At 37.8% G+C, this 24,210-nt stretch overlaps 1 protein-coding gene across 1 annotated transcript in view; it reads left to right on the top strand.

Moving 5' to 3' along the window:
* DCBLD2 (discoidin, CUB and LCCL domain containing 2) overlaps positions 1 to 23,951 on the top strand; it is a 43,119-nt gene extending 19,168 nt beyond the window's left edge. The window contains exons 3-15 of the mRNA XM_084296442.1: positions 1,896 to 2,033; positions 3,299 to 3,350; positions 4,694 to 4,766; positions 8,156 to 8,289; positions 9,738 to 9,778; positions 10,924 to 11,139; positions 12,151 to 12,275; positions 16,043 to 16,190; positions 16,541 to 16,714; positions 17,623 to 17,716; positions 18,073 to 18,122; positions 19,295 to 19,432; positions 20,459 to 23,951. Of these exons, the coding sequence (XP_084152568.1) occupies positions 1,896 to 2,033; positions 3,299 to 3,350; positions 4,694 to 4,766; positions 8,156 to 8,289; positions 9,738 to 9,778; positions 10,924 to 11,139; positions 12,151 to 12,275; positions 16,043 to 16,190; positions 16,541 to 16,714; positions 17,623 to 17,716; positions 18,073 to 18,122; positions 19,295 to 19,432; positions 20,459 to 20,901 (1,826 nt within the window). The 3' untranslated portion in view covers positions 20,902 to 23,951. The remainder of the gene's footprint in view (positions 1 to 1,895; positions 2,034 to 3,298; positions 3,351 to 4,693; positions 4,767 to 8,155; positions 8,290 to 9,737; positions 9,779 to 10,923; positions 11,140 to 12,150; positions 12,276 to 16,042; positions 16,191 to 16,540; positions 16,715 to 17,622; positions 17,717 to 18,072; positions 18,123 to 19,294; positions 19,433 to 20,458) is intronic.
* The last annotated feature ends 259 nt before the right edge of the window (positions 23,952 to 24,210 follow it).

Raw genomic sequence — 24,210 nt, 5'->3', positions numbered from 1 at the left:
GTTCATTGATAAGCAGAGAAGGTTTCTCCTGAAGCTCTTAATGGTTAGTTCTCACTCTAAGCCTTTTGAATATTTATCAGTAGGTCAACAGATTGAAATCTTTGGTGTTAGGTTTGTCAGTAGTTTCAGTAAGATTTAGAGGTGTTTTGCATTAAGTTTCGTTGCAATCCAGCCAGTATATATCTATACTTAGATGTATTTATTTAATATATTTTATGTAAGGCCAGATCTGTAGGAGCAAAGAATGTAAACTACTGTGGGAATTCCCCTCCTGCTGAAATGCTGCTGTACAAAAGCACTTTGGGTCCTTCAGTGCATAAATACAGACAAATTGGTAATACTACATCTTCTGTACATACCACTGACAGTCATCACTGCAGTCACGTTTTGTCCATTTCTGGTACCAACTTTTTAAAAAGTCTGCTAAAAATCTGGAAGGAGGCCAGAGAAGAGCTGGGGAAGTGATTTATAGTCTCAAAAGTATGTCTTGCAATGAATCATAAGGTGCATCCATCTACAATTTGTCAAAGGCTGTATCTCCATGGTATGAGCAGCACTGGATTGTTTATCCAAGCTAGATTTACATGTCTTGCTGTGTGTGTTTGCCCAAAGAAGAGGTTAAATGGTGTCTGTCCTGAGAAGAGTCTCGTGCTGGTCAGCTGTGTAACAAGATCCAGAGGCTGAAAAAAAAAAAAAGAAAAAGCATTAATTGGAGAAATGATGCAGTTCATCGTAATGAATGCAGTTAATCTCTGAAACATAGCTTAGGGCAAAATATAGGGCCACTGGGGAGCCTTGGTAAAAGGGAACTTATTTTCATAACTTTTGCTGATGACCAGCTTAAGTAGTGAACTGAAGTAAGGTTTTATTGCATGCCACTTTATACGTTTCATTGAAGTATTGTAAGATCTATTTTCTGGTTTTCATCAGAAAAAAAACACACGTCCTTTGTTTGAAAAATATCAGAATAAGAAAAATGTAGGAACCTCTGAAGAGTGACAGGAACTTACATTTCTATTTTTAAAGTGTTTGAGATTGTAGTTGTCTTTTTAAAGGAATTTGACATACCTTTTTAAAAACTATATTTGGTCGGAAACAGGGCCATGTTATTCCAACCCCACTTCCTTAGTACTGTAATTTTCCTTTAGGTGAGAAGGTAATATATATATATATATATATTTTTTTTTTTTTTTGCTCTTTTACAATATGATAACATACTTACCAAAAAGACAAATAAATGAATTGTAAACTGAAACATACGTGGTGTTATCTATTGTTGAGGTTATCCACTTTCAGTATTCTGCAGAGAATATAGGGTCAGAGGCTCTTTATAACATTGATTGTCTAAGGGTGCTTGTAGAACAGAAGATTTTTTTTTTCTTATCTGGTTAATAAACTGGTCAGTATTTTATTAAAGTTTCTAGTTAGTAGGGAAGAATTCCGTACTGATTTGAGTCTGTTTAATAGCCATTCATCCAGATAATTTCAAGTTATTTGGTAGTAATTCTAGGACTTTATAGGCAAATATTGTCAAAGCTGCTGACTCCAGCTTCTCAGTCTAAAATGCGATATTTCTAGTCATTTTCTATTGCAAGAAAAGTATCCAGATCCAGAGGCAGACCAAGTCTATGCTGTATTACCTTTTTCCTTTTCTGAAAAGCTCCAGTACCTCTCTTACATTTTCTAGGTGCAGCAAAATGGTAGGTGAACCAATTGCAAGTTTATATTACCCATACTTTGCTTTAAACGGACACTGGCTACATGCCTTTGTATTATCTACGTGTTTTTGTTTTTGAATATATACACCAGAACTAATGTGAGCTTACAGTGGAAATGAAGATTCTAATTACATGCGTTGGTTTTAGTCCACGTCTCTTACCTCCTTCTCTTCCTAGGAAAATACTGTGGCTTTAGCTTTCAAATGGATGGCTTAATAACTTCAAAAAGTAATGAAGTCACAGTACAGTTCATGAGTGGAATACACACTTCTGGGCGTGGATTTCTTGCGGCTTATTCAACCACTGACAAATCAGGTATTCATAAAATTCTCTTAGTTTTTCTGTGCTGACAAAATGAGAGTTGTCTAGTTAAAACTAATAACTAATGCATTTTTTTCCTCACATTCTCACAAATTAACATCTAAAAGTGATGAATTCTAATACAGTTTTCCTAATATTACTGCACAGGAAATTGAACTATTGAGTTACTATATAAGTTATGATATTTAAAAAAAAAAAAAAAGTTCTTTTTTATTAAAGCTTACCCCAGATATAGCAAGAGTCATAGTTACCTGTTATGAGTGAAAGAGCTATTTTGGATAAAAGATGAAATGCATTTTTTCAGGTAGTAATCCAGATGGCAGATAACTTTGATTTTTTTTTCTTAGCAAACTCTATACGTTTTAAGCAGACCCACCTCATGGAAAATTTTAGTTTCAGTAACAGCTTGCTATACTTTCTCAGCTCTTCAATCCCTCGTTGACTGCTGACTATTTTTTTAATGATTATTTTTGCCATTTCTTGTCTCCCCCCATGTTTTTGTTTTGTCTTTCTAGCCTTTAAAAGAAGCTACTGTATTTGTTTTGCATCTTCTTTCACTCATTGTAAAGGTGAGTGACATATGTGGTCCACAAGGAGATGAGGGATTGCCAGCAACTGCTTTGCAAGGCACAAAGATTGAGAAAACCCTTATTAGATGTGATTTTAAAAAGAACAAATAAAGGGTTTTCATGTGATTTTTTTTTTTTTTTAATTCTTGTTTTCTGGTGCTTTTCTGTGTGTTTTGGATTGTATGTGCTTACACAAAGCACACAAACATAAAATGTGATGCAACAGTCATAATGCCAGTAACATGTCACTCTAATGTTCCTGTGCTGCCTGGTTTTAATACTGTAGGACTGTTAAGTGCTGAAAACACAGGCCTGTTTAGCTAGCTTATTATCTAATTTTCTCTGTTTCAGTTTCCTTTTGTGAACAGAGCATATGTTTGTGTCTCATTCATAGGTTCCCTGAAGTATCGCTATAAAGTAAAATTAAGCTACGAAAAACTTACCATATGTTTGTAGTGTATCTCTTCATGTCTATCTAACAGTGTATTTCTCAGTACTCAAACAAATTATCAAGGTTCTACTGTCATACAAAATCTGTTGAAAGAAAATTATTAAATAAGAACTTTATTTTCCTTCGAGACTTTTGGTTAAGCCACAGAGGCTCAGATGTGTCTTTTATGCCCTTTTGAAAAGCATGCTCAAACCTATTGTCTTTATCATCCTCTTGACCTAATATTTTTTTCTTTCCAGACCTAATTACCTGTTTAGACAATGCAAGTCACTTTTCCGAACCAGAATTCAAGTAAGATTAATTTTACCTCTTTTTCTGCCCCTTTATCTGTACTGAAGTCATTTTAGTGTTTCTAGTTCACTGTTACTTACACCTAACCTAACTTGAAAATTGGAGGTCGAGAGGACTCAAGAAACAAAGAGATCGGGGTTAAAGCTTAATAATATTGACGTTTGCACTTGTCCTTCTTTTTGTTCTTTCCTATTTTTTATCAGTATACAGTAGAACCTCGTTAATTTGCACTAACACATATAAGCTAATATCACATTCCCATTAAAAAAATATACTTTTATAAAAGTATATTACAGGGTGTATGCCTCCTCAATACTGAAATTCATATTAAAGTTCTCAAAGAAGCACTAAACTCTGAAATGGATAAAAAGAAATAATAATTGCAAAGCCATTTCACAGTTTGGTGTGAATTAATGAGGTTCTGCAGAGGTACAAAATGCTGTTCCTTCTGATGGAGGAAACATACATCGTTTGCCTGTTTTGTCCTCTATTTCTGTCTAAAGCAAGGACAGTGTTTAAAGCTGTAGACCGAAGTGAAGTATTTAAACTTACTTTTTGGAGAAATGAAGCCCTGAAATCAAGAGCTTTCAATCAAACCTTTTGAAATGCAACCTTTGCATTCCTCGTTCATTTTCCCAAGTTCCAGAATTGTAGGTTCTGGCATTGCCCTGTATGTGTTTGTCTTCATATCCTGTTGATTTCACGGTAACTACAAACTTGCTTCAACTGTTGTTGAATTGACATTTTACCCAAGTTCATTGTTAAATCTTTAAGACTTAATGGTTTTTGTATGTGCAGTATGAAATGGCACCAGAATGTGAATGTGTGCAGATGTCTTCCCATTTTTTCCATGAGCTAGTGGTATTAACTGAATTTGGCCTGGTTTTTTATGATCAAAACGTTGCCAGGAGCTATTACAAAATATCATTACTTTTCAGATGTACAGTTTAAAGATGCAAAACAAATAGATATGCAGGTCTCTAGTTTATAAAATATAATTCATAAATACTGCTACTTACAAGACTTTCAATTTACAGAAGCCATGTAGTATTTATGTTAAAAAAAAAAAGACATAATTTTATTATATTCAGTTATTATAACTGAATTACGGATGAAATGGGTTTTTAACTACCTTTTTCAAATGCCTGTTCTGCTGTTGTGTACGTCTCTTCCAGAGTATATTTTTGTCTGATTTCTTATCTTTTCAGTTAGGATATATCCTCATGTAATGATAAATGAATGATAACACAGTGTACTGTAAATAAAAAGCAGTGACTGTTGTATAACATTGTCAGAGTTACAGCCGCATGCATATCTTGACTTGATTTTTTGTTTTCTTCTAGTAAGTATTGTCCTGCTGGGTGTGTGATTCCTTTTGCTGATATTTCAGGCACTATTCCTCATGGATACAGAGATGTAAGTAAACTTAATACTGTGGGCTCACATGAATTTTGGTAAAATTTGTTATGTATGATTAAAACTCTTTTACAGATGTCTGCATTAGCTCTGCTGTCTGGGTTCAGGGAGTTGTGTCTCCTAAAGTGAATAACACACTACTTATGTGTTTCTTTTTATGCCGCTGCTAAATGGCTGGTGCTTCATTGAGTCCAGAGGAGGCTCACAAAAATAATCCGAGGGCTGGAGCACCTCTCCCATAAAGAGAGTTTGGGAGCGCTGGGTTTGTTTAGCATAAAGAAGAGACAGCTATGGGAAGCCTTCTAGTGGCCTTTCAATACTTAGAGAGGGCTCATGAGATAGACAGTGAAAGATTTCTCTGGTCTTGCAGGTTTGTAGGGTAGGAAGTAATGGCTTCAAATGGAAAAGAAAACCAGAAAGAAAAGAAACTAGATCTAGATTGGATATTTGAAATACGTATTTTACCACAAGGGTGGTTAAGCATTGGTACTGGTTGCTGAAAGAAGTTGTGGATGCCCCATTCTTAGAAGTGCTCAAGGCCAGACTGGATGGGGATTTGGACAACCTGATAAGGTGCCTGTGCTCCTGGTGGCGGGTTTGGACTAGATGATCTTAAAAGGTCCCTTCTAACCCAAACCATTCTATGTTGCCATCTCCAAGAAGCGCCATAATACAGTAGAGACTTGAACATTTTTGCAAGACCTGCTGAGAAAGATGGATCAACCAAAATACTGTTTCATGTTTTGTTTTTGATGGCTTTGTCAAGTTGTGAAGTTCAGATTTATAAAGACAGAAACAATAGTGTGTTTTTTAATGGTGTCCTCCTGTTTTTGACATTAATATATCTCTAAACAGAGGCTTTCAGTTGTTTACATTGAAATTCTGTTTACACTCAGCAGCTGTAAAAAACATTCGCAAAACAGTTAAAACTATAAAATTAATGGTTCTATAAACGGGAAATAAACATCTAATAATGTAGTTTACTTAGAATGCTACAAAAAACTATACATTTTTAAAATATTTAATATGAACCTAAAGTATGCTTCCCTGACTTTTCTTTTCTCAAATACCTGTAAATCCTAGGTTACATGTATAAATAACTTCCCATATGTTAAAAAAGAAAAAAATCACCACAGTGTAACTGTGTTAGATGTTCTGGTCCACAGTAAGTCCTTACTAAATAGCTGCAGGGCAATTTTTATACCTAGTAATAAGACAGAGTTGATTCTCTGCCCATCATATTTGCAGCATGTGTACACATTCAGCCTGTTGGAATTCTTTTTGCCAAAATCTGCAAAAGCTGTTTTCTATGCAGGAAAAAGGAAATTTCAGGAAATAAATTCCCTGTTACTTTGTGTACTTTATTATTCTATTCTGAATAAAAGGCAGAGAATTACCTAGAAGTCAAGTTTGGAAAGAAATCAAGTTGTCCAACACTTTAGACAAAGTTTCAGGTAGAAATTTCTCTTGCTTACCTTTCTAATGATCTTAGCTTCTTGCTGCTTTAAAAAATACCCTAAACTTTGATTTTTTTGGTGTGACCCTGATGTCTTGCACTCCTTGAGGACTTGCAGCGCTCATTGCTGACATCTTCTGGTGAGCAGGGATGAGAGATTTTCATCTGCTGCAGGATCGCATCCTTCTGCTTTCAAGGAAAATAGGAAGGAAGGGAGAGAGGTGCTGAGTTCATCAGCCAGACATAATTATATTTATTTAGAGAGCTTTGGGGATATTTGAGGGGTGAGGAATAAGGATCCACAATCGGCTGGAGTTTTTATGTGTGAATATACTGAAGAGAATTATATCTAGGAATGTCTCGGTAAGCAGTTTTTCTGCCAGTGAGCCTGAGATATAGGGGCCTCCTGGCCTATTGCAGTATGCAATTATTTCTCAAAAGGCCACAGTAGAAAAGTTGTTCTTTTAAAACAACAACAAAAAAATGTTGAGGACAATCATCTATGAAGTCTCCCTTTTCTGGAAAGGATCTGCTGATTCCTTCTAACAGAATTGAAGTGAGGCTCAGTAGTGCCCAGTGGAATGGTTGGCAGAGCAACGCGGCAAATGTATTTAGTACTAGCAATGAGCAGTAAATTTTCTTTGGGACAGCAACTGTTAAAAGTAAATATAAATCTGCAGCTGTCATCTGTTGTTTATCGGCTTGGGAAATCTGTGCTGGGATACCACACTAGGAATAAAAAGCTAAATGTGGTTCTGGAAGGTATATATGGAGATACACAGGTGATCTGCAGGCAACTTGGTCCCCGCTGATACTCTAAAATTCAGGTTGATCCCAGTCTCATTGGATGTGAGCAAGGGGCTGCAGAGTTGCCACGTGTCTGCACATACTCAGTGCTTCACGTGGCCAGCAGTGCCTGTGAATAGTCTGTATGTGCCTGTTGCACTGTGCAGAGCCAGTCATCCTGCAGGAACTTGGCGTACACCGTTGAGTGGGTGCAAAGCCCTTGCTGCTAAGCCTTTTTTGGAACTGGACTGTGTTTCTGCTCCTTAGCACAAGGACATTTCTGCCTTGAGCCCATTTGGGTTTTAAGGTCTTGCTTTCCAGATGAAAAAGGTGTCCCGAGCTGGTTTGCTGTGCAGTGCAAAACAGGCATCTAGCTCTGCTCAGTCTGTGCTGTGCCTGAATGACTTGGTGGAGTGGGTCACTCCCGCTGTCAGGACTACAAGCCAGGGAAATGGAAATGTAACTGTGGTATTTGTTAGCAGGGTGGGACTAACATCCTCTGGAATACGAAGGGAAGAGCAACAACAAAAACAGTTTGATTAATTGATCTCCACTGACCTGTGCAACATAAATAATAGGGTTCCTCAGAAGAAAATGTATTCATACATTATGGTGTTTTTTTATGGATCACATTGCTGGGATGTTAAACCACGTTTAATCACGAGATAAAATATACCACCCTCTGGCTCAAAGTTACAAAATCTGTACTGCATCGCTCCTTAGTTGTGAGAAAATGAAGAAAACACACAAAATATGTTTATACTAAAAGGTTTTCTTGGAATTTATATATTCAGCTTCTGTTGTCTAGCATAAAAGATTTATCATAGGCTGAAAATCTGTCTTGCTGTCTTTCTTAGAGTTGTTCACCTTGCTGATTACTTGAGCATATTTGATTGGAAGAGTTGCATTCCAAATATGTCTGCGCTAGGACTCACTGAAATGTCTGAGATGTTTTTTACATTTTTATGAATTCCACAATAAAACAAAGATAAATGATTTCTAACTAACAGATATAGTTAAATAATAACTTTCTTAATGTCATAATAGCAACAAAAATGTGACTTGGCAACATAGCATTTACAATACACTGTGTTACTTAATTTATTTACAATGTAGTATTAATTTTTTCTTTTTCCCCCTCCTCAAGTCATCATCACTTTGTATGGCTGGTGTTCATGCAGGCGTTGTGTCAAATACTCTGGGTGGCCAAATTAATGTTGTAATCAGCAAAGGCATTCCATACTATGAAGGCTCCCTGGCTAACAATGTCACCTCAAAAGTGTAAGTGCACCTCCTGTGTCCTCCTTCCCTTTAGCACCATAGATCTCGGTATTGCCTCATCCCAGGAGTAATTTCAGCTACAGGATCTACATGTTCCACAGACAGATGCTGTTCTGTAAAGTTCTCACAATTCTCTTTTACTCTGCAATTTTTTTCCCAGGTATTTGTTTTTAACCTCTAGACCATAAAGATTAATTTCACAAAATCTGCAAGGAGCTTTATCTTCCAAAATGCATGGCATGACCATAAATTCCTAATGGGCTGTGTAAAAATATTAATTTGTCCAGTTGTTTTTTCATAATCTGTTATTTCTAGTTTTTTTGTTAATTAGATACCATAATTTCTCTTGTATGAAAAAGGGGAAGTTTGATATCTAAGGATATATGTTTCTCCTAAAATTTCAAATTTTACAAGCTAGTGTACAGTTTTTTTCCTCTTTTTTTTCTTCTTTCTTCCCTTCGTGTCATAATAATGTGCATGGGGATTTTCGGGGGGGGGGGGGGAGGGGGGGCAGAGTAGGGGAAGAAGGTGGGAGTGGGTAGAAAAAATTGTTTTTCTTTTCTTTTCTTTTTTTTTTTTTTTTTTTTTTTTTCTTCCAAAGCTGTCCTTTTAGTCCCCTCTGTAACTTAAGGATTATGGTTCAGACTTTTTTTTTTTTTTTTTTTTTTTTAACAAAACCTTGAGGCAAAAGCAATCCAATAACTGCTTTATTTCCATGCTACTAGTGTTTGGAATCCAATAGACAAAGGTCACTTGCCCTTGGTTGTCTCTATTAAATGAGAGTAGCTACTGTTTGTCCTGAGGTCGGAGGTTAGGCTGGGGAGCTCAGTCATTGTGAGGAGTGGTCTGTGTGCATGTGTGGGCAGACTTGCTCTGGGCAATGGTGAGATGAAACCTGAATAGTAAATAATGTGATTTTGGTGGTTTGGGAAATACCAATATGTTGAAGATGAAAATTTCTGAGTTTGAATGCAGGTCAAAGAAAAGACTTTTTTTTTTTTCCCATTTCGCCTTTCTCCAAGATTTAAGTGTGAGAACTGTAGTGCAGTTTTGAACAGAGGAATTTGCAGAGCAGAGCTTGCTTTCCACTTGATGTATTGGTGTTTCCATTGTAGCTGCATATGGATGTCTGCAAGAATACTGCACAAGAGAAAAGAGTGTAACATGTCACTTTATCTCAGAAGTCCCAGGAACAGAAGTGATCAGTAGAGATTGATTCTTGTTATTCTGATAAGGTTAATTAAAAAGGGAAGCATCAGTTGAAAATAGGTTTGTACTTAAAGTACTGTGACTGGGTGGCAGAAGTGTTCCTTTCATCATGAAATCCTTGTTTAGGCATATGCGTCTAGGTTTCAGTGGCAAGCAATCAGACAAGAAAAATAAATTGAAGGCAATTTGTTGTCAGTTTTCCTTACTTAACACAAAAAACATCTTTTTGTTTTCTGCAGGGGACCATTATCTACAAGTCTCTTCACATTTAAGACAAGTGGTAAGCATTATCACTACTACTACATGTCAATACTTTCATATGAATTCCCTGTGTTCCATTACTTAATTTTGTTCTGCGTAGTATTTTCACCGCCTTCCTCAGTAGTGTACATTTTTGAATTGTTTTACTGGCATGTTTTGATGATTAATCATCACTACATTTAAATATGCAGTGTTTTATGTGTAAATAGAAGAATGCAGTATGTCATGCTTCAGTGATTGTTTTGTTCAGTTGCTTGTAGGCACATATGCATTTGTTGTGCTATGTTTATGCTCCCCTTATATATGTGTAAGACAATCTAGAACTGCTTTCTCTGTCCTACAGGGTAGTTGTCCTGCCAGTTTATACTTACTTGTCTTTTAAAATATTTTCCTAGTAAAAATCTTTCTTTAGTAAGCTTTGCTTATCTGCAAAAAGAGATTTTTTCATGTTTTGCTCCTCTACTATAATCTGGTTTAAGGTGACTTGACTCCTACACTTTAAGCACACCACTTAAAGCAGAATTAGGTACTTGTTAGTTGGTCTTTATTTCTTCTTTTAGTACAGGAGCAAATAGATATTGACTAGCCAAAAAGAAATTTCGCCAGCAATTTAGGTGTTTTTTTTAGCCATTGGAAGAACATGACATGGAAGGAAACTTAGTAGGAATGGTGACAAAAAAATTAACTAATTTCAAGGATGGATGTGTTTGAGCTCAAGGTGATATGGATTTCGACGTTCATTGGTTTATTGTCATCAATTAACATTGTGATACTGAGATGGTTTGAAAACCAAGAAATTATGTAAGCACAAAAAGGAGCAAGTAACCAAGTAGTCTTTTTCTCGTTCCTGAACTAACCATGTGATGGACTTTTAAACAACGACAGCTCCCCTCCAGTGCTTCTCTGCTAGTCCTGTGTGGGTGGTAATCGAGAGAATATCCACGTTATTCTTGAGCAGGCATAAAACATTTAGTAACTAAAGATCAGAAGTTTGGTTCCAGCATGGAAGAAGGCAAAAGACTGTGGTTTTTTTTGGTAGTATTGTTACGGAATAAATATAGATGTTAGTTTAATATATGCCTAGCAAGTGTTAAACTCCAAGCAAATAAAACCATTGCATAACTTGGATTTTCACTCTGAATCTTCACCTTTTCCTGTGCTCAGGTTGCTATGGGACACTTGGGATGGAATCTGGGGTAATCCCTGATTCCCAGATCACAGCGTCATCTATTCTCGAGTGGTCTGACCAAACAGGACAAATGAATACTTGGAAACCTCAAAATGCCAGACTGAAAAGGCATGGGCCTCCTTGGGCTGCTTTTGTCAGTGATGAACACCAGTGGTTGCAGATAGACTTGAATAAGGAAAAGAGAATAACAGGTAAGTGAGCCTGATGTGGCTTTTAAGATGCATCCAGGAGGTTTGGTTACTAACATCATTTTTTTCCAGTGCTTAATCTCTGATAAAATCCAGAAGATGTTTAATTACCATTATAAGTTCAGTTCCATATCCTAGCTTATGCACCAGAAAGTCTAGAGTTGAACAAGTGGAGTTTCATAGTAAAAAAACACCTCTTTCATCAGAATTTGTTGAAATGCTTCCTGTGTTTATACTGTATCCTTGATGCTTCCTTACTGATTGTTTCCTTGGAGGCTCAAATCCATATCCAGTCAACTCAGTCTGCTGGTACCTCTGATGTGGGTGTACTGACTGATGTTTCTAGGTTTTCCCTGCTGCCCTCCACAGCCACAGTCAATCCAGCAGTGAAGATGGGAGCAGTTGCTGTGCTCTGTGTGATGAGCAGCAGGCTGAGCAAAACAGCTGGCAGCTTCCCCTTCCTGAAGGAGAACATGGACCGCGAGTCAGGGTTGCTGAACCCTCCTGGCAGAGCCTGTTGTGTTGTCCCCCAGCAAACAGACCAAACAACGCAGAGTGATGCAGCCAGAGCCTGGGTTAGGCTCTGCTCCTTCACAGGGATTGCGGTGGACCTTCTGTCATGGCTCTAGTCGCTGTGGTTGTTTGCAGAGACAGCTGGATATGCTGCGTATCCAGTTCAGTCTGGGTGGCTTCATGTTCTGGAAGCTGGGGAAGCTTGTGGTTCCCTGTTGCTGCTGATGGCAGTGTGGCCCACGCTGAGTAGTGAAGCCCTGAGGCACTTGCAGTTTGGGGTTAACTTCAGGGATAGCCTGCTTGAAAGTAAACCCAATGACAGTGCAGCTATCGTATCTTCTGTGCTAATGTTAGTGTTTTCTATTTTGACTTAATTGTTCAGAGGCAATCGCTGTTGTTAGCGGGCATGCTTGCAATCTGACTAAAGTCCAAACTTTTTTTTTTTTTTTTTTTACAAACTGGTGACAGTTTTTGTATAACTGGGCACTTTTATTTTCACAGGTATTATAACTACTGGATCAACCTTAGCAGAGTACTACTATTATGTGTCAGCCTACAGAATTTTATACAGTGATGATGGACAAAAATGGACAGCATACAGAGAGCCCGGCATGGATAAAGATAAGGTAAAAATTGCCACACATTTTCTAGGTATGTTCTGTGGAGATTCACAATTGTAAATATGGCCAATTTTGGTACAGTGAAGAAATGTTAAATAACTTTTTCAGTGTAATTTTTAATCATAAACAGCATCCATGCAGAAGGAAATCAGAAAATGTGCAGATATGTAGGGCTTTGAAGTAGTGTTCAGAAATTCAGAGGTAATTTTTTGACTGTTTGGGAATTGGAATATTCTGTACAAGTAACTTCTGTTGCCAGTGGTAGGCTGCCTGGTACTGTGTCCCTTTCTGGCTAAGAAAAATAGGTTGCTTTTTATGTTTGTTTGTATCGTTTTTCCCCCAAATCAGAGTTTAAATTCTCATCATCTTCTAGATTACAGCATAAATGTTAGGGGTTGTATGATTTTCCTTCTTTCATAGCACTTCTGTTGATCTTTTTGACCAAGAAGTTTCTTAGTTGTGTAACAGAACAGCCCTTGCAGAGGGGAGGTATTCTAAAAGAACAAAATGGTATGTTTGCATGGCAAATGCATACCACAAGGGAAAAAATGTTAGCAGTAAAATAGATAGTACAAATTAATTTATCAGTATTTAATGTAGACACGAAAAGATGAGAAGGCAGGGCATTGTGCTACCTGTTCTTCCTAGTGCTTCAGATGAGATTTTCTTAAACGAGAATATTTGGAATGCTGACTTGAACTAGGATTTTTTCCTTTTTCTTAACATTCTTGGATGCAGTTTACTTCCATAGGCTTGTTGTATCGTGTACATGTGGATATCTGGTAACTTTTTAGGAGAACAAAAACCCAGTCTTAAGAAAGTTAATTCTTAAGTGGTACTTTCTGGGGTTTTCTGCTGGTTTTGTGGATTAAGAATGTTTCAGGGTAGGATGTAGCAACTTGTTTCACTTGTTAAAAGCGACCCTGACTCAGGGAGCTTGTCTACTTCAGGTTTGCCTCCAAATTCTGTTTCTTGTGGTTGTATGGCCACGGTCTTAAAAGCAGCTGTCCACAAGGAGTTATTCTTTCCTTCCTGCTCCCTGTGGACAGTCCCCAGTGTGTTGATTCAGCAGCCAGAGCATCCTGCAGGTCTAGGAAACTGCCTCACGTGCTCTGGCTCATGACAGGCAGCAGCACCTGCTGTCGTTAACAGTTCCTGAGTAGCTGCTTTGGCAGAGTCTCACTCTGAGCTTCAGACCTCTGCCTGGAGAACCAGAAGGGATTCCAGGTGCTGAAATAAATGATGGTACCTTTCCTGCTGTGTTTCCAACCCTCGTCCTGAGGAAGTGCAAGGTAAAAGTACCATGTTGGTTAAATTGAGAGGTTTCTGAATACTGGACACAATCACAGTGGGGAAACTTACCTGAGCAGGGGTGGCTTTACTGCTGGGACTGGTCCATCTCCTTGAGCCTACAGATGTGCTACCAGACTGTTAATACGAAGTATTCAAGGTAAACAAATCCACTATCTTTTGCTGTTTTTTGAGTGCCCTCTTCTGGCTGTAAAATAAAACCTCAGCTAGCTGCCTAGATTTAGGCTAAGTTAATTTATTTTCCTAGAAAACATTTACAGCTATTGCCTGTTAATTGAGCTTGTTCTTTTCCTTGCAAGTTTGTGAAGTAAAGCAAAATGTGGAGCTTGAGATTACAGGTGATGGATCTTCTTTGCTCTTGTTATATCATTAGTAACCATGTGTGAAGAACTGTACATATCCAAAGGGCCAGCTGTGAAGGGAAGTATTTAAGTAAAAAAGGATTGATGAGGCTTCAGAATAGCAGATTTTTCCTCTGTCTGGTACAATCTCATTCAATACATCTTTGCTTTTGGACACAAACGCATGCAGGTGTCTCCCTTTGATCCTTATACAACTGTACACCAGACAAATCAGGTGTTGCAATTTCCTGTTTTTCAAAAAATGTTTTAAATTCCTGAAGTTGTTTAGGAGACTAGGAGCTCTTCCAAGGCTTTCCTGTAGACAAGCCTTCCTTAACACTTTTATCTATTTAAAAAAGGGAGAGGGAGGTTTGAAAATGCTTGAAGTGGGGAGAAATGACAAGTTCCACTGATGTAAAAGCACAGAGGTAAGCTGAGAGAGTCTGATAACAAATGGAATATCAAAGTGATTTGCTCACCAAATACTTGCAGTTTGTACTGAGCTGAGGCAAATTTTTGTGGGGGAAAAAAATAATATATATTGAGCTGCAGGAAAAGTTAATTTACTGTCTTAACACTTGACATCAAAAAACCTGACTGTAATGAAAGTAGTACTAGTAAAAAGTAGTGTTACTTCGATACAAAATAAATGAAAATGTTGGTTACTTAGTTGAGATGTAGAAAAAATAATACATCACAAACATGAAGTATTGTATTTAAGTGAGCAATTTTTTTTTTTTTTTTTTTTTTTTTTTTTAACTAAATTGACTTATTTGATCAGTCAGTGCTTTCAAACAGGTTGACAATTACTTTGTAAGGAATAACCAAAATTCTTACACTCAAGTGGTAATAGTAATGGGGCTTGCGTGTCTTTTGGGAGTGGGGATAGACAAATTATGTAGGTCACGAGGCTTGATTCTTTTAAGGACTACTAAGGGATTTTTTTGGTTTTGGCTCTTGAATGGCGAGTGTCCTGAAATAATCCTTTTCTTTCAAACTAGTTGAGTATTGCAGTTGTTTAACCCTACAATATCTATTTTTTGAATAAAGTACAAAACGCTGACAAGCTGAATTGTTCAGAAGTAGCAAGGTACTTCAGTGTTTACGTAGTAATGTGATTGAACAGAAAAATCCTAAATCTTTTTAATATTTATTTTGTGTCTGTGTTAGTAAGATCTAATTCACTTCTTAATTACATCCAACGTGATTTGCAATATCTGTATCAAGACTTGAAGACATGATCTCAAACCAGTCCTCCAAGGAAAACGATGGACTGGTTCGCTGGCATTGGTCTGGCTGTTATATACTGTGTTAAGCAGCTTAGTGCAAAACCTGTCGGCCTAGAAGCTTGTCAGTGCGCTTGCTCTGCATCACACATACAGTGACTCTCTGCTTACTGTTTTTAGATTTCAACCAGACAAAACAGTCTTACATTGTCAAATTGGCTAAGTTCTTTATATGCAAGGGCCAGCAGTGAAGGACCAGCTTTAGCTCATTCTTTAGGCAATTTCTGCTTCTTTTTCTCCCATAATCAACTGGCTTCACGTGAGATTTTTGACAGATACGATTTTGCTTTCCTAACATAAATATTAACATAGTATTTTGGTTGGAGTTCTGCTTTGTAGATAGCAGCCGCTAGAGGACAGTGTGACTACATACTGGACTTAATTCTTCCTAAGAAATGCCATAGCCATTCATAGGACAGGCCATGCTTAAACAACTATGCAGTGTGAAGGCACTGGTAAATTCCTGCTTTCGCAGTATCATAATTGCTTGCTCTATTTGAAGAATAAACGACAACAGCAAGAAAGAACTGAGTTAAAATTATTTTTCAGTGCCATAAAAATGCAAGATTTATTTAGCAATAGGCATTACCTGAGTCCCATCAGTACCTTTATTTGAAGTAAGGCAAAGGCTGTAGCAGGTATGTGTGTGTGTCTGTGTGTACACAACTGTTTTTTCTTCTGCATGGGACAGGGTAGGCAGCAGCACAGTTCTGGGGCTGAAATATTCTCAGGATCCTGCACTGCTTATTTTTGCTAAATGAAACATCTAAACCAGTTTTACTTCCTTAGTTGCTATTTATTTGTATAACATAGTCTTTTTTTTCTTCTTTTCCAGATATTTCAAGGGAACACTGAATTGTACCAGGAAGTTCGTAATAATTTCATCCCACCTATTATTGCACGATTCTTTAGGATTAACCCCTTAAAATGGCACCAGAAAATTGCAATGAAAGTAGAATTGCTAGGATGTCAGTTCAGTATAGGTAAGAACTGAAAACCCTTCAATTTTGCAAGACAAGTGGTGAAAGGTGTCAGTAAAGTTTATATTTTGGGCATATTTTCAATGAGAAAACAATACTGAGCAGAGCAATCCTTCTGTAACTGCTACTGCTGAATTTCTTCCGAAGTTACTACACTTAGCCTGGAAAATAGCTCATTTCAGTGTAATAAGGTGATTTAGAAAGTGTTTCAAAAGACACCAGTCACTTGCTTTCCATGTTTCTGCTTCATGTCTTTTTCCTTATTATTTATATTTTCTTGATACATTTAAAACTTGAAATGTGTGAAACGAGCCTTTCAAAACCCTCTTTTTACAAATACTTTTCTTCTAAAGTCCGCTCTCCTAAACTCACCATGCTGCCGCCACCACCACCACCACAGAATAATGACAAGAACGATGACTTCAGTGATGACTTCATTCACTCAGTGAAGACATCGCTGCAGACAGATAAAACAACTTTCACACCTGAAATAAAAAACACCACGGTGACTCCAAGTGTAACCAAAGGTACCCATGCTTAAACAGTGATAGTGTTTGGGAACTGCTGACAGTACTTTGCTATATATTGTGTGCTTTCCGAATTTAACTTTTCTCGACAATTTTCATGTGCTATAGCACACTATCAATCTTTTCATTTTAATATTTACTAGTATATTAAAGATGTATGCAGAAACAAACCCAACCCGATATTCTAAGGAATGTAAATATTACATGTAAACTGAGTTCAGCTTTTAATTACTGAACAATTTTTTTGTTAAAAAGGAGAAGTTGCAACTTGGATTTCCCTTCAGAATTAGTCAGGAGTAACTGCTTGTTATTTAATATGGTAATTTTTCAGGACAAAACACTTTTGCCATAGCTTGTCTTTTATGGAACAGTCACATTGGCATGAAATTCAAAAACCGTCTGGCATCCTCGTTGTTTATTGCAGAAAATTGTCAGCAGAGAGCAAGGTGATTGCAAGCGTAGGCAGTGGTGGAGTGTCCTTTGGATAGCAATGGGACAGGATGGTCTAATGTCACGTGAAGAGCCAGCATAGACAAATAGTGATTAACTGCCAAAGTCCTCTGGTATTTCTTTCTCGTGGGAGGTTCAAACTTCAGTGGTTGCATAGTCCCGGGGTCTTTGTTAGCAACAAAATATATTGTTCTAATAGAAAATCTTATTGATACTAGGTCAAAGCTGTTAATCTTGATGAGAAAACTCTCAAAAATGCTGTCTGTGCATACATGTAGGAGAGATGTTAATTACTGTTTAAACTGTGAGAGCATCCGGGGGTAGCTTAGTTTAGCTGGGTGATCCAGTGGGCTAGATATTATATATGACAACAACACGCTCTACCCAAGTAGTTTTTAAAATAAGAACTGATTTATGAGAAACTCTTGTCTGACACCACTTAATTTAATGGCTTTCAGATGTGGCATTGGCAGCAGTTCTGGTTCCAGTGCTGGTGATGGTCTTCACTACTCTGATTCTTATCTTAGTTTGTGCGTGGCATTGGAGAAACCGGTAAATGAACGGGTTAATAAAAGTACTTCACATGAATGTTAGTCTGGTGTGTGGGAATTACATAGTCTGCATGTATTGCCACGGGAACCACTTGGTGCACACTTCTGGAATGGACTTTTTTCAGAACCATATTCTCTTTCTGAGAAACTGTTCGTTTATTTGAGTAGCTAGCACAATGAAAAGCACTTCTAAATATTTTCATTTTAAGTGCTTTTACTGAAACTTGATTTCTCCAGCAGCAGCAGGCTGGTGCTTTTACTTTAAACTTGACAGCCAGCTACAGCCAAGGTGACAGTTGCTGAGCATTAATTCATCTTCTGGTAAGCAGACTAATAAAACACTTTCTTTTCTCACAGCAAGAAAAAAACGGAGGGCACGTATGATCTACCTTACTGGGATCGTGCAGGTAACAGAATGATTTTATGACATCATTTACTTAGCATTCTTGGTGTGAAGTGTTTTTCAAATTGCAGTAATGGGCAATTTCTACTAGCAGAAACTTCTCTACTGCTGACTAGCACAGACAGTGGGGACAGTGAGCTTCCTTTCTGAACAGACTGAACTTTTCTGTTTTCTGAATTTTATTCAGAAATGGAAAATACCTCCTGCTCAAGCTTAAAGCTTCAGTCTTTTTTTTTAGTAGACAAAGTGTAGAGTCTCTTAATTATAAGGAGAGAGGCAAAAACCATTTATGAGGAATGTTTTTATACATTTCCTAGTCATATTTCTGGTGGTACTTCTGTCCTGGAAAAAACCTTTCATCTAGTTGTATGAGGTGTGTCAAGTTTTATCTTTTTTCAGCTTCCTATTAGCACGTGGGATTACTTGTATTTCCTTTTAGGTATCTTTCCTGTCTTTGCTGTCCTGTGCCACATTAACTTAACATCAGACAGTTCCACTGCACAGCATGTGGTGCTGCAGCATAAAGAGCTGGTGCAGCAGTTGGGTTTTTACTGTCTGTATGACTGTGCTTCCTTTTTCTGACCCTAAGCTGAAAATTTCCATATTTGTGTTTTTGTTCTCTGGCAGTTTAAGTATAACCTTCATCCTTCAGACAAGAAACCTTTTAATGACCTTATTTTTATTTCTTACATGTCAATTTCTGATAGGTCGCAGCATCATTGCTTCAGCATGTTAGTGTCATAATATCCTGTATCAAAATGTTAATGATGGATGTACTTATTTTTCTCCTCACTTATTTAAATGTTCAGTAGGTGGGTCTGTTTTAAAAAGGACATTGAAATTTGGTAAAATGCAGTATCAAAAAAAACGCTGTTACACTTCTCTGTAGAACTTCTGTCTGTGCCCTCCCCTGGGCTGCCTCATACAGCAGTTCTGTAGGTGCTAAGGACTGCAGTGGGAGCAGACAGACAGGTTGATACGATGACAGCGATGGTTTCACCTCTGAATCTTCAGGCTACCGTAAAACATTAAAGTATCCCATTAACACAGCATCATGCAAGTACTGGTAATTTATTCTGCAGTAGTGAGCAAACAAATCAAGACATGGTGTAAAACACTGTAATAGCTTTAACTACAGTATGGATTTATTTTCATTTTCTTTAAATCCATGCGAAGGGTGGTGGAAAGGAATGAAGCAGTTTCTCCCTAGCAAATCAGCAGAACACGAAGAAACTCCTGTACGCTACAGCAGCAGTGAAATCAGTCGGCTAAGACCAAGAGAAGTCCCAGCAGTGTTACAGACAGAATCTGCAGGTACTTTTTTTGTTGTTTTATGGGCTATGCAATATATAGAAAAAGCCAAAAAATGCCAGGAATTTGGCTACGTTTAATACTTTTCTGGTTGCTTTGGGGAGAAGATGAGAAACGAGTAGTTCTGCAGGTAAATGCATATCTTAAAATGCATACCTTTTCAGCTCTTACCTGACTGATGCTGTGATGCGTGTGGATAGACACTGTCCCAAGTTCATGCAGAAGCTGAAAGCTGCTGTACTTGTCCTTGAAAGTCTCTCTAGCCAAACTGATGTGCATTTAAAATAGTATTACCACATTTTCTTTATGCACAAATTGGAAATGTGGCATTTGGTTTCCTGAGCTGACAATGACTTATATCATCCTCTTCATCTGGAAAATGAGGAATTACTGATAACAGCACGTGCCCTTTACTTGTGAACCAGTCATTAGAGGAAGATGACTGCCTCTGCCTTTGGTTCTGTGCTTACGTGAGGGCAGAAATATGCAGACACGCATGAATTGCAGCTTCACAGCAGGCAGAATCAATTTTCTCGTTGGCTGCTTGTCTGTTTTTAACACAGCTAGCCATTTTTCTCACCTCTAGCTTTTGTTATTCAGATTAGCTGTCAAACAAAACCATCTCAGCTGACCATGTGCAGGCTTCTCCCCTCACAGGACAAACCCTCCACCCTAGGGACCACTTCTTATCCAAAGCCAGCCAGGATAATTTCATTTACTTTTAATATTGCAGGGAAGTATGTTTCAAAAAACTTGGTTTTGACCAGATTTACAACATGGGAAATCGTAGCTCACCAGGGAAGAAGTGTAAGCCTGAGAAATCAGGATGTTGTAAGCATAAGCTATCCAACAGCTTTATCTGTTGTGCAAAAATGACTTTTTTTTTTTTTTTTGCAAAAGCACCTGGTTGTGGCAGACAGACTGACCACTGGTTTGATCTAGGATAGTAATTTCTGTGATGCTGTTGACATTAATGTGTTGCTGCTCTAAGTGTATTTTTATTCTGTTTTGTTGGTGCTTGCGCCACAGAGTATGCTCAGCCACTGGTAGGGGGCATCGTCGGCACGCTTCATCAGAGATCAACCTTTAAACCAGAGGAAGGGAAAGAAGCAAGCTATGCTGATTTGGACCCTTACAATTCACCGGTACAAGAAGTCTATCATGCTTACGCTGAACCACTACCTATAACTGGACCAGAATATGCAACGCCAATAATCATGGACATGTCCAGTCACCCCAGCACTCCTCTTGGCGTTCCTTCCATTTCCACCTTTAAAGCAGCAGGGAACCAAGCTCCTCCGCCGGTGGGAACTTACAATAAACTCGTATCGAGGACAGACAGTGCATCATCAGCACAGGCGCTGTACGACACGCCCAAGGGGCAGCTGGGGCCAGGCGCTGCAGAGGAATTGGTGTACCAGGTACCGCAGAGCACAGCCTACTCCGCCGGGAGTAAGGAGGAACTAAGTTAGCTCATGCGTAAGGTAGGATGAAGGCAACTGTGGCTTGTTTTTAAAAGCCAGCTGACGGTTTCATTTTCTAATCACACTGTTTTTATATTGTTAGTCTTAAGTAATACAATGTTGAACCAAAAGATGTGGCATTGGAGTCTGGGAAACCAGTAATTCTGCCTTTTCTTAAGCTGTATATATAATTACAGCTTGTCTCTTGCAAAAAAACATGGACTTTTTTTTTTAAAACTACTGTACAATTGTCTGCCAGACATGAGAGAAGAATTCTTCAAGATTAGCTTCAGTAATTCATAGATGTGAATGATAAATTGGGAGAAACAACTGTTTTAAGTACAAAAGCCAATAATTTCTTGCTAATGGTACTATTTCTTACTATTTCTGAGGGGAAAAAAGCCCACAATCAGAACTCCTAACTTTCTAAAATCCGTATGTTAGCGCTATAGCTCCTAAAATTAATTTTACCCTACAAAATGCATGTACAACCTTGGACTCTAAAAATAATATCAGGACTGATGGCAAAAATCCCATTAAATTCACAGCATAAAATAGTCTTGATAGTAAATTGTTATTTTGGTTTTTGTTCACAGGATTGCTTATTGTAACCTGTGTATTCCTCATATTTCTCACGATTGTTGTTAGCCTTCTAAAACTCGAGTCTGCTGCCTATACAATCCCTTTTCTTTTCTGCCTCATCTCCTTAAGCCACTCAGTCTTGATCCCTTCTAGGGATAAGGTAGGTACAGTCTAAGTTTTACAAGCAACTTACCTGAAAACTGCTTTTGCGTGTTCCCTGCTCAGTGACGGCTGCTCTGACCAGCGTCTGCATTCGATTCAAACTTGTACAGGAAGATGCCAGGTGTTCAAGGTGACTTGAGTTCAGAGAGGCTCCTGCACCCTCAAGCAGTATCTGTTTTTGTACGTTAAGATGTGAGCATATACAAAGAAAAATATGTATATACTTTTGTGAGTGCTTGAGAAAGCACACAAATACTCTAATGGTGCATAGCTTGTGTTAATACATGCATTTAGCACATATGGTACATTTTAGCACAATTGGAAAACTTTGGCCATAGGGCTTTTCTTATGATTGTTCTTAGTAGAAGTATAAACGATTCCAAAACCTTTGCCGAGAACAATTACTGTTCCAAAGAGTGTCAATTTTAGAAGCATTTAATTGAATTTGTATCTTTTTGAATGTTCCAGTTTTCTCTACTGCAGTCAGTCTTCTACTTGAGATAACATAGACTAGTTTTATCTAGGTAATCACAAGATGAAAGCAACGTGGCTATCACTTTTTATCTTGTTAGAAAAAAGCACAGCTTTTTAACATAAACAAGTAGTAGAAAAAAATCTTAAATAGCTTTAATTTTTATTGTAACAGCACTGTTGGGAGGATGCTGAATTAATTTATAAATGTGAAAATCCCTAGCTGCACACTAGCCCAGTTTTATGGACTTTAATGGTTACTGTTTGTTTCTGTGATATAATTCAAGTCAGCCTTGTTTATTGCCCATGGACTTTACACGGGGTGGATAACATCCAAATGCAAACTAAAATACTATTTAAGCCGACTGCCACCATGTGTTTCTTACCAGTATGGGATCCTGACTTAACACTTGAAATTTTTTTGCACAGAGGCTGTATATAACTCAGTAAACCAAATTTTTATGCTCTGCTACCTTAAAACCCAATTCTACATTTTTTTTTGATCATGAGAATGATGCATTTTTTTAGATGTGGGAGTCTAAGCCTAAATCTGAATAGGCAAATAAGTTTGGTATGCAGGACCTAGTCATGAAAAAGGAAATTCCTGCATATAGGTTGCATTTTTGGTGTTACTGAAACATTTTATGCTTGATAAAGCTAGTTTGCAATCTTTATAGTTTTGCTTAAACAGGTAAGTATGTGCTCTTACTCATCAGTAGCAATTATGACTCTGAAATTACCTGATTTTATTTGAAAGGTGCAGAAAGCTATGTTTGCACCAAGCTGTGACATACTTATTCCAGCCAAGTCAAGAAACATTTAAAGCTTTTAGGCTTAGAAAAAAAAATTCTGCCATAAAAATGAATGGATATGTTCAAGTCAATAAAATTAACACTCTTGGAAATCTGCATTTAATTTTTACTGTAGGCCAGATATGGTATAACTGTGGGTGTACTGTAGACTAAGATGGTGTTAGAATTAAAGAGTTTCTGTAGAGGGAGTTATTTTCAAGCAACCAAATGCAGTGTCATTTCCTGAGCAGCATAAGCTGTTGACTGGAATGGTTGCTTTAAGAATGGAATTAAGTTCCTTTTCTGAAAGAAATGGGTCTTGTGCTTTGCTCCCTGCTTTCAACTTTGATCATTTTATCTTCTAGGGCTAAGATACATTTGAATATTGAACATTTGGGTTTAAGATGTATGCTATGAACTGTTAAACACTGATACCCAAATGTAATTGCATGACACACCTAAGGTTAGCATTTTCCTGTGTGCAATGCAAGCAGAGGTACATTTAATGGGTCTCTTTTTTACATGTGAAGACATATGGATATAAAATGTATTTCAATCTTGTTTGGCTTGAGTATTCTCCCAGAATGTATGTTCTTACCTCAGCATGTATTGTAGTTGCTCAGTATTTGTATATGTTGCTAGAAATTAGACTGTATAAATAGTGAGTTTTTTAATGTATGTTAAAAAGTATTTTAAATAAATTGTACATACGTATCATGCACAGTATGTCTGTATTTGACAACCTACTGCCAATAACCTCTGGTTTGGAAATGCAAGGGTTATTTTTTAGCTACGATACTACATCTGGGCCATTCCCTGCCTCCAGGAGTGACGTTATGCTGTTTCCTGGCAGTAGGTGTAGGTAGCAACCAGGCAAAGAGGAATCCATCCTCGTCATGTCACCAACCATTAGAAGCAGTAAACTGACACTTACCAGAGCTCTCCTCGTGGCGGAAATCTGCTGCTGGGACAAGCGGTATTTGCAGGCAGGCTCTTCCTGGAGTTTGCTGCTGGCAGAATGCTGGGTCTGCGCTACCCTCCGAAGACGAGTTGAGACACCATGCAGGCAGCTGCCCTGGGTTAGTGCAAAGAGAAGATCAGGCTCTGGTCCAGTGCAACCCGCTGCTTAGGGGCAGAGACAATCCCTCAACACCACTCAGCAGACCACCCCCTCTGTACTAGCAGTCAGCCAGACCATAGATATTTTCCAATTACTGACAAAAAACCTTCTTTTGCTTTCAAATTTTCCATTCTTTACCTTAATTCTTGCACTACAGTTCCTGAAATAAGATATTTTTTTTTTTGCAAGTAC

This window comes from Netta rufina (assembly GCF_964035555.1).
Source record: "Netta rufina genome assembly, chromosome: 1".
NCBI classification, from domain to species: domain Eukaryota; kingdom Metazoa; phylum Chordata; class Aves; order Anseriformes; family Anatidae; genus Netta; species Netta rufina.
The sequence above is the reverse complement of the archived record's forward strand: the minus strand, read 5'-3'. Positions and strand labels throughout refer to the sequence as shown.